The sequence below is a fragment of the Carettochelys insculpta genome, chromosome 1, assembly GCF_033958435.1.
Source record: "Carettochelys insculpta isolate YL-2023 chromosome 1, ASM3395843v1, whole genome shotgun sequence".
Classification (NCBI taxonomy): Eukaryota; Metazoa; Chordata; order Testudines; family Carettochelyidae; genus Carettochelys; species Carettochelys insculpta.
In genome coordinates, this window is record NC_134137.1 from 230,171,217 (window position 1) to 230,182,484 (window position 11,268).

The 11,268-nt window shown below is 42.5% G+C and overlaps 1 protein-coding gene across 1 annotated transcript in view; it reads right to left on the bottom strand.

The window, feature by feature from the left end:
• The window catches only part of MAN1A2 (mannosidase alpha class 1A member 2), a 266,972-nt gene extending 257,361 nt beyond the window's left edge, over nt 1-9,611 (bottom strand). Inside the window, exon 1 of the mRNA XM_075001072.1 lies at nt 8,901-9,611. Coding sequence (XP_074857173.1) covers nt 8,901-9,208 — 308 coding nt within the window. The 5' untranslated portion in view covers nt 9,209-9,611. The remainder of the gene's footprint in view (nt 1-8,900) is intronic.
• Between the last annotated feature and the right edge of the window lie 1,657 nt (nt 9,612-11,268).

Consider the following 11,268-nt stretch of genomic DNA (forward strand, 5'->3'; position numbering starts at 1 on the left):
TACAGCAGCTCCTCCAGTCCCTGGCAGCAGCTCTGGTGAGTCTCCAGAATTTATTTTGGGGGACGGAGGGCGGCTTGCAGACAGCATCCATTATTTCCAAAGTCCATTATTTCAGGATCCATTAATTGAGGGTTTACTGTAACCTAAGTTATCATTTACTAGCATGGTGAATGTGGTAGGCAGCCCATAAGAATGGTGCAAAAATAAGTTGACCAACCTCCTGATAGATACATCATCACGTTCTGAAAAACATTCTTCAGGTAGTTTCACTCTGATAACAGAACAAACCAGCAGTCCTGTAGCACTTTAAAGACTCACAAAGTAATTTATTAGGTGATGCACTTTTGTGGGGCAGACCCACTTCCTCAGCTCTGGGGGAGCCTGGAGGACAAACATCCACAGAGCAGCTTTGAGTTGTGCTTAACTCCCATTAATGCAAGCTAACAGCAACTTGAAATTGCACATTGAGGGTTTGCTGTATTCCCTTCTGATCGCGAATCAAAGCTGTAGTAGCAGACAGACTACTCTTTCACTGCTCAGGTCTTATACTAACAATGCAAATTTGCATTTCCAAGTTCTACTCTAACCTTATGAATATCTGTTGGGTGTGTGTCTTCCCAACAAGTCTTCAAAAGGTGGACCCAGGATCAATCAGCCTATGAGCTGGTTAACCTGTCCTGGCCCAAATGCCACATATTAATCAGATGACTAATATTTCAGATAACATCACAGTGTCCCAATGCCTATGATGATTTTGCAAAGCTCTTGCACCCAATAACAGTCCCTAGATCAGCCCTTTAATACATTACACAATCTATCATGACACATTAATAAAGTTTGACCTTACAAGTTAAAATTTGAGGTGGGGGGGGAAATCTTGCTTCATGCAGAAAAACAACATTTAATTTTGTTTTTGATAGAAGATCATGGATTCAGCACTTATTTTACTCATGTGTATTAGACTGTATAAGTAGTTTATGACTAAATATATTTAAAATGAAATCTGTGTTTAATACAAACATTTTTGAAATAAACTTTTTTAAATAAAAATTATACTTTATCTACTCTGCTCAAAAGAGAATGTCTGGGATCCACACCTCAACGTACCTAAAATGCCTTTACTATACAAGGACTATAACAAAGCAGCAGCTCTCACACTGGAATATCAATGTCCTGGGAAAAACTGTCAATATTGATAAAACTCACTGACCACTTACCCCAGCTGTCATCTCTCATGCCACACCAGAATGTGCACAATATACCAAACATTTACAACACATTCTTGACAGTGACCACATCCTGAAAAAAAATCTTTCCTGAACCCCTGGTTCTGACCTGCATATATAACCCACACCTCACCAAGCTTATTAGAAGCAAGGTCCCCCAGAGAACAGGGCCCTCTAACTCCAGGTAGCACCAGATCATGCCAGAAGAGATGAAAAACCTACACACTTATCTCTGCCACCACAATGACCAATAATCCAACAACTCACCTTTCAATTTCCACCAGTCTTACACACACCTATCACAACAGATGGTGTACTTCATCCAGTGGATAATATGCCCCAACAATAATCATGTGAGTGAAATCATACTGTTGCTATGCTCTCAAATGAACTCCCACAGAAAAATAATAGAGAAAAAAAAATGCTGTCACCCATGAGTGAACACTCTTTAAAACGCCATCACTCTGTATCTGACCTCTCAGTTCTCGTCCCCAATGGAAACCTGTGCAACATATTCAGAAGAGCAGCCTGGGAACTTAAATTCATAAGTCTACTGAACACTAAACTTAAGAGATTCTGGTTATATAGCTCAAATACAACCATTTGAAACACACTCTACTGCCTGCCAATCTGTAGCCCGTTTCGTTAAGTGGTACCCTACAACATGTGTGAACCCCAAATGCCAAAACAATCCATCTCGTCTTGTATTTAGCTTGGACATTCTGGTTACCAGTACCAGACATGAGAAAGAGAGCCCTTTTAAAGCTTGTCCTTTCCATCAACAGAAGATGTTCCTGTCAACTATGGTACTCCGTCAGAGTGAGAAGAATAAAGAGTCAGTAGGAGAATTTCTCCCACAGACCTTATCCTCCACACCCACTGGCCCTGCAGTGGGGAGGCTGCAGCAACTCAACCTAAGATAAACTCATTCCAGCTATGCTAATCATGTAGCTGGAGTTATCTACCTTTAGCTGGCATTGCCTCCTAGTATAGACCATGCCTTTCCAGTAAACAGAACTGAAATATGAGCATAGCTGTGGTTTAAGAAACTGAAGTTTATAAGTCCCAAAGATCCAATGAAATGATGCTGCTGACCATGAATGGGAGCTAGTTTAATTTCATACCATCGTCTCCCAGGCTGTTAGCGTCACACACAATAAAACTTCAATGAATATTAAAGAGTTTAGAAATGATAACTTGCAACTGAATCTTATTTTCTATGTACTCAGCATTTTAAACATAGCAAGAAATTCCTTACACCACATAAATGTAAAAATGTTGTTTCCAAGTTACAAGGAGAGATGAAGTTTCCCTTACTTGTTCTTATGTTAAACTGAATAAAAGCCATTTTAATATTAAGAAATTATGCCAGTAAGATAGGTACATCTTACTTTAATTCAAAGTCATCTGTGGAAATATTCCTGCAAATACTTACTCCACTTCAGTGAAGCTATGCACAAACAAGGATTTATAGCACCACTAGTGCCTATAATCAACATATCTTAGGTATTTAAACTATCAGCCATCACTATCGTACCCAAGTATCTTCAACATATGACCAGTAGGCGAGATGACTTTACCTCTGTATATGACACTGTAACAATAATACTGGGATACTGGAGGCAATTCAGAGGTTTACATTTTAAAAGAATTCTGATAAACAAGTAGAAGCACAAAGAATAGTTACCACAAAAAAATCATTCAAGAGCTGGCAATAATACCTTAAAGTGAGAAATCTTAAAAGCTCAATTTTTTTTTTTTTTAAATCGGCAAGTGTCTTCGTTAAGTGCTTCCGCAAGGAAGATCATACCAGCTGTGAAAGGGCTAACAGCACAGAGAAGCATAAAAACCAATGGCTGGAAGCTGAAGCAAAACAACCTTTCAATTGGAAAAACTTGTACATATTGAATAGTGAAAGTGATGAACAACGGCAACTACCAAAAGAACTGGTAGATACTCCAAATTTTGCAATCTTCACGACAAGACTGGATATCTATCTGGAAGATATTCTTCTGTCAGACAGGTTATTAGGCTCAGTAAAGGGATAACTGACCTGTGTTATGCAGGATTCTAGACTGGGTGAGCTAATGGTCCCTTCTAGCCTTAAAAAACTAAATAGCAAGATTACAGTAAATATGGGAACCTTAGTGCCTTCTCAAAAATTCCTAAGATTTTCCCCCCTTCTTAAAGTACAGTCTCTTAATAGTGAAATCACAAAATTTGACACTGCAATTGCACATTCACACAGACAATATCAGTCTAGGAAATCAAAAATCAACTCAGTATTCTTATTTTTGGGTCCATATAATATCCCTTTTATAAAATCATGAGATCGAGCAAGGTGACGGCTACTCTGATAAATTTCTGAACATAGACTATTACATTCCAAATTTAGGAATCTGAATAGAAGTCTAAAGGGCATTTCTAACCTTTGGCTTGCGAGGGGGTATCACCGTTAGTCATATGTGTATATTTAGTAAACTTAATTATCTCACTTCAGAGTTATATAAATGCTGCCACTAAAGCAAAAACTCAGTACACATAGTCCATCTACTGACTGACAAAAAAAAAATTGACCAAATTTTAAAATTTGAACACCACAAGACCCTGCCTTCCCACTTTTACCATTGCTAATCAAATTTTCTGACTCTGCGTACATGGAGAGAAAGATCTTAAGACACCATGACGAACACTTTGAGATAGCCTCACCCTGCCCCCTTCTTAGTTTTACACAATAGCTAAAATGACAAAACTTTAGAGAGAAGATGAATAAGGTCTTATCTTTTACCAGAATAACTAAAAATAGACTGGCAGCTCTTGATAAATGTTTTTACTTTGAGTATATAGTGCCTAGAAAAATGGAGTCTCTAGATGCTAATGTAATAGAAATAGCTCTCAATCAGCACGCTCAATATAGGATAATAAGAGATGAAGACAGTTGTTGAACCCTAACTGTTCAGTGACTAATGAAGCAGTTATGACACGACAAAGATGGGGACTTCTGCAAACAAAAAACAAATGTCAGCTAGCAAGCTGAGCTGTAACAGGGAGAGGTGGCTCAGTGATTTGAGCAGTGGCCTGCTAAACCCAGGGTTGTGAGCTCAATCCTTGAGGAGACCATTCAGGGACTGGGGCAAATAGATGTCAGGGATGGTGCTTGGCCCTGCCAAGGGGGCAGGGGACTGTACTAGATGACCTCCTGAGGTCCCTTTCAGCTCTAGGAGATGTGTATCTCCAATTAATTGAGACTCATATTCTTGAGATCAGACCCAGAGGAGAGTTGTACAACAAAGTCATGCCTTCCACCTCCCAACTAAGGCACTCACATTATCAGGCTTAGAAATCACCTCCCTGCACTGGATGTTGCTGCATCACATAGAGAAACACAATACGTGCAATTTTAATGCCATACTGATGCTGGGTGTGCCCTTTAATACATTTGTTTTTAATAATTATCCCACTCTCAATCTGTAATATGAATAAGTTTCTGAAAGGCTGCAATCTTGGCATAGCAATAGGCCAGCTGCTGCTCTGAAGCGGCTTCGAGATGTTGTGCTGGTGGGATCACACACTTACTTCTATACACATTAGTAGTAATAATTACTAGTGCTGTAATAATGATTTCCTAGTTTTGAAAGAAAAAGTTGATAAAAACATCTTGAACCAATCTCTGCTGGTGAAAGACAGGCTTTCAAGCTACAAAGTTTTAGTGACAGAGCACAAAGAAATCATCATGCATTATTAAACTATCAAATTAGAGGGACCTTCAAGACATTAAATTAACCCAAGAGGCTGTAAGACAGCTGCAGCATCAGAACAAATTATTTCCATTAGAAGGCAACAGACATATCAATGAAAGAGTTAATAAAATGCCTCATTTTGAGGAAAGTAGGGGTTTAATGAATTAACTGGTTAAACGTTAAGTTGTCAAGTTTAACCAGATAACCAATTAAATGGGTGGAAGGCTAGGAACACCACCTGGCCCGGCAGCACTCCAGGGCCACCACAGACAGGGGTTGCTCTGGCCTCACTGGATCACCCCCAGCCTGCAGTGCTCACAGCAACCTCCCTTCCTACCCCATCCCCTGCAAAAGGGGGCTGGCTCTGGCAGCACTGTAGCAAGTTCCATAGGGCTGGAGCAGCCCCCTACCTATGGTGGGCTGCTCCAGCCCCTACTGGTTAAGTGAAAAAATCCCTAGTGGAAAGGAAAATCTAAAATAAATCTTGTAAGGGAGGAGTGAAGTGATCTTGCAATGGTTGTGAAGTAATTGGTAAGAGGCAGCCCAATAAATAGCTGTGGCATTGGGGATTGACTTGTGGCTGTTTACACAGTTGTCACTTTTCATGACTTCTCAAGTGTGCATTAAAGATTTCCCTCTGCAATAGGCTATACTGCACTTGTGTGCATATGTCAGTCTAGAAGTCCTCTGATTTCAACATGCTTTCGTCTAAACCTGTCCTCTGAAAAAGGCAAGCTTCCCCCTCACATATACTCTTTTCACACCTGCACATGTATTGGGGGTCTCATTCATGTCTCTGTACATATCCAGAGAAATTCTTCCCTGCTTCCCTTTTTCCTGGACCAAAGATTTGTGCGCCTTGCCAAAATTGTGAAGCCAGGTCATTTGACCCTACAAATACTCTGAATACATCCTGCATGAGTAGTATTGAAACGAAGAACAAGAAATTAAAGCGTTAATAACCACAGCAACAATCCATCCATTCCCTGAAATACCAAAGAATGAGACTAAAAGTACAATCACAGATGTGTTTAAGATGCTAAATGTATTCTTGTTAACATGCTTTTCGTGCATCATAGACAAATAATTCACAAAAACAATGATAAAATTACAGGTGAGCAAGGAATGCTATTTTAACTGATTAAAGGTATAAAGATAGGAGGACCAGGAGATTGCAGCTGTAACTCGGCTAGCAACAGACCCTCAAGAACATCTTTGTTTATGGGGCCATCCAGGAAAAGAAAATCCACTCTGGAAAACAGGAAGACCAATGAGATCATTTGCAGAGGCAAGTAGTGAGGGGAGACCAGGAGGGAAGTGGGGGACCCATTGGATATGTGACACCCCATCCACCAGCCTGGGGAAAGTTTCTCTAGCATGGACAGTGCCTATGTAGACTGATTCAAGTCTACTCTGAACATTAACTATAGGTATCTTCATCATCATCATCATCAATGTATCCACCTTCTTTGTGATATCATTACTGAACTGATTATATGTTTTCAAATACATATTTTCTATGGTGGAGGAAAGGGGAGATCATATGCACAGGAAACTGGGACTACAACTTGGTCAGTTAGCTCCAAAAGCTATGTCAGAAGTCTATTAGCAGTGACAGAGGAAAACAGACTTGACACTCCTAAAGGCCAGCTACTAAAGGGCATCAAGCAAATTAAAAAGCGTGACAGCTTTTTGTTTGGATTCTCTACGTCAGAAAAGCAGATTGTGATTGTCCTAGATGATCATGGTATCTATGAAACAGATTCATGAGACAAAGTGCACAAGCATAACTTGGATTAATGTTTGAGAGAAGAGGGAGCCGAGATTACTGACAGGGAGTTGAGAAATGGGGTGTGATAAAATAAGAGTGTGAGAAGCATTGTGTCTTGGTGAACCCTGGTGGATGGAAGACAAAGGGAGGTTGAGAAGATGGCAGCCCCACCTGAAGGGAATACAGGCAATCCATTACCCAGCAGTCTCTCCCTACCTGGGATTTTACCTATTTTGCCCTGAAAGATTTGTGGAACTACTTTAGGAGAGAACAACTGGTCTTGGAAACACTCAGAAGGTCCTGACACCCTGGGAAGAACGTTCACTGAGAATAACACCCACTGCTGCTGCAGAGGTTAGCCCCCAGAAGAAGTTAGCACCCTAAGCACTTTACCATTGTCAAGCAGCTTCAGGCCTGCAATGACTCAAGATAAATGGGTATCTTCACATTACATAGTACAGTAGTGTGAAATAAACTGGACTTCTGAATCCAGGGAAATCTACCCTAGGGTTCTGTTAATTGCTGATTGTTTGATGTTACGGACATATCCACTCCAAATCCATTTCCCCCCTCCCTTCTCTGTAATTCCCTTATAAATTGTACAGACTGATTCATTTTTTCCAGAAGTTTTAGAAGAGTTTATGTATAAGGTGTCAAGCAGGTCAGAGGGGGTAACTACTGAGTCAGAGATCACTGAAATCACAAAGAGCACTATGGTTGAGTTCCTGACTCTCTGAAGACACCACCAGTTAGTATAGCTAATAACCCAGGCCACTGAAACCGACCTAGCCAAAGCAGAGGAACTCTGGCTCCTGTTAATGACTAGCTAGCAGCAGCAGTCCACGAACTTGTAAGATCGCCATACATAAGTAATTGGGAAGATTTATTAGTCAGAATGTCTAGCATTGTTTTGTGTAGCATTTAACTGTAGTGGTTTAACATTTTCTTTGCAAAATATTCAGCACCTGTGCCCTTTCAATTAACTCATCAGAGCTCATAATGTACTCCAAGATGTCTAGCAGGTCCTCTGAGAATAATCAAGCTTAATGTTGCTGGTATTTTTAATAAACGGTATTGTATAAAGTATAAAGAGAGATGGTATAAAACTGTGTCCAATATTCAGATTACCAAAGAAACACCAATCTTAAGTGCATTTTTAAAAATTCCTTTACTATTATAATTTATTAATAAAAATCATTAAGTTCAATGGTATTATTCATACCCATCTTGGATAATGAAAAGAGATTAGTCAAGTTATGTTTTTCAAACATATTTTATGGCCTATGCACGAGAATTACTTTAAGAATACTTAAAAATTCTTTACCTGAAAGTTTCTGAGAATTTGGAAAGCCTTCATTTTATACAGAGTCTAATTCTGAGGTCTGACTTGAGCTAACTCAACCCTACTTTGCATAAACACCTGCGTTATAGAGAGCCCACTAAGGGCACCTTGGACAGTTCAGTTCTAGTACTTAACTATGATGTCCCTCCACCAGTGAGCAGCACTGGACAAATCCCAATCACTACCACTTCAGTTTCTTCTCATACCAGGAGGTTGTTTCTTATGTTATTTCTCTTGTTCTGTTGAGAGGTTCAGAAAGCTAAAACAGGGAGGAAAAGCAGCCACCTGGCTTAGAGCCACCTGTCCAAAACACCAGCACAAATTAAGGCTAGGGCTCCAGACCCTGAATGAGGCAGAATTGTGGTGAGCACATGCCCAGGAGCTAAGAGACCCCAAACCACATCACAAGTAGCAGCTTCATGAAAGTCAGAGAGAGCTTAGAAGCAGATACACATTTGGGAAAGATACAGAAAGAGTAAATATTAAGGACACTTGATGTCTCTAACATGAAAGCTACCTGAGGTGACTCCACTTGTGGGCCCAAACCAAAAGTTGTTATGCCCCTTACATGGCAGTATCACTCTCAGCCACGATTAAGCATCACAGTTTTACATTTGTCAGAAGAAAATTATGCCATCCAGGTAGAGCTACACCTCCCTGGAAACAGCAAAGGGGGATGGGGGATTACACAGATATGCCAACCGCAGTACCCTTTATTAGGTTTCCTTTGGACCCAATCCTAGTCCCATTGAAAGTCCCTTAGATGACAGCAAGATCAGATATTTTCTGATGCGAAACAAAACCATGTGTATACGTTATACCTGTGTCTGTGCTCATCGTGTCCTTGTCCATGGATCAAGTAGCCTCCAAGGTTTTTACCCCCCTTGCTGGTATCCACGTGAGGAATTAACACATCCTCTAACCCCAGATCAAAGCGTTTGTGTTTGGAAGAATCCGGGAGGAAGAAGAACGCCCCGAAGCAGAGGGTGATGAAGGCACTCAGAATGAGGAGAAGGATAAATTTTTCGGACAGTCTCAAGGTAGCCCTGTGGTGCGGGAAGGAGGCGGTCCCGAGGTTCAGGGGGGGAATCCTGCGCCCAGACAGGGGCAGCAGAGCGGGGGTGGTCATCGTCCCTCTCACAGCAGAGCGGGGAGTTTATATCATCTCATGTCCGCCAGCCACGACAGGGGCAGCCGGAGAGCAGCAAACCGGAGCGCTTCAGGCGCCGCGTCAACGGCGAACTCAGCAGGCGCCGTCCGCTGGCCCGTCGCCCCGGGCCGCTGGGTCCCGGCCCGGCCCGGACGGGCTCAGCGGCGAGCGGCCGGGCTGGGCCGGCGCCCCCAGCTCCCCCGGGACCACATGCTGCTCCCGCCGCTCCGAGCGGCGGTAACTACTGGACGCCGGGAGCCTCGCGGCGGCCGGCGAATCCCTGCGACTGGGACTGGCGGGTAGCGGCGGTTCCCCAGCGCTCGCGAGGCCGAGCCGAGCGACAGCTCATTCCGCTCCCCCCGCCCAGGCCGCCGAGCCGAGCCGAGCCAGCCGCACGGCACCAGTCAACGATTCGGTCCCGACCCCGCCGCTACGCATGCGCTGACGCACACGTTCCGCGCCTGCGCGCTGAGGGAGGCTTTGGGCCGAGCTGTCCGCGCGCCGAGGTTGGACGGGCTCGGGGCGCGCGCAGGGCGGAGCTGGGAGGAGGTGCTGGGGTGTGGTTGTGTCCCGAAGCCGGGCGCAGCACCCTGCTAGGGACGGGCAATATCGTGTTGTACAGTGATCCAGTACAGGCAAAACATGGGCGCGCGCGCGCGCCACCTGTCACCTCCCCTGGAGCCAATACCGGCTGTGCTCAGCCACCCAACCCTTGCTGCCTGGGCACCGCAGCCTCAAAAAGTTCTTGCCCAAGCTCCCCCCTTGTGACCTTCATGCAGCCCCCACAGACTTATAGCCAGAAGCAAACTTTGTGTTTCTTCAGCCTGGGTGGGCTTTTTATGGATTTCTCAATTTACAGCAACATAAATTAATGTGCCTAATTTTTACAGGAGTCTAATGATTTCCATTACTGTATTATCATAATCTGTTAAAAGTGGGGCCATCAGTTAATCCATTTAAGTGATTAACTCAACTCAATCAAAAATTGTGATTAAGCACAGTTTTAATGGCATTATTCAATAATAGAATACTCATTGCAAGTTATTAATAATTTGGTTGTTTTCTTTTATTGTCAACTATAATTATTTCAATTACAAAATACAAAGTGTACAGTGTTCACTTTATATCATTATTTTATTATAGGTATTTGCATTGTAAAAAGATATATAGTATTTTTCAGTTCACTTCATACATGTACTTCAGTGCAATATCTCTCCTGAAAGTGCATCTTACAAATGTATTTTTTACATGCATATAGTCAAAAATAAAAACTTCAAACCTAGAGCAGTGATGGGGAACTACGATTAGCAAGTGGGCTGGATGAAAGACCATGCTTCATTTCAATGGGCCACATGTGATCTAAGTACACCCTCTCTGCCCCACCCCTCACCTTTCTCACAGTAGGGCATTGGAGCCCTGCACTTATGTGCTCTTCTCGCCACTTCCAGCACTTCCCTTGCTCCAATGGCCAGTTCAGCAGGTGCCATCCTCTGGCACCCTACCAGAGCTTGAACAGCTCCCCTGCATGAGAGGCACATGTGGGAGGGCAGCAGACAGAGGTCCACAGGCCACAGGTGGAAGCCCAGTGGGTCATATGTGGCCCGTAGAATGCAGGTTGCCCACCACTGCTCTAGAGCCTACAAATCTATTCCAGTCCTGCTTCTTATTCAGCCAATTGCTAAGACAACCAAGTGTGTTTATGGGAGGTAATGCTTCCCCCTTCTTATTTACAATATCACTGGAAAGTGAAAATAGGCTTTCTCATAGTATTTTTGCATCCCACATTGCAGGGTTTTTATGTGCCAAATATCCTAAACATTTGTATGTCCCCTTCATGCTTTGGTCACCATTCCAGAGAACTTGCTTCCATGCTATAATTGAAATCAATACATTTGAAAATGTAGAAAACATGCAAAATATATAAACAAATGGAATTCTATTACTATTTAACAGTACAGTTAAAACTGTAGGTAATGGCAATTAATGTTTTTAACAGTCCTAGTTAAAAGTTTCTTTTTCCATCTAATGATGCTAAAGTA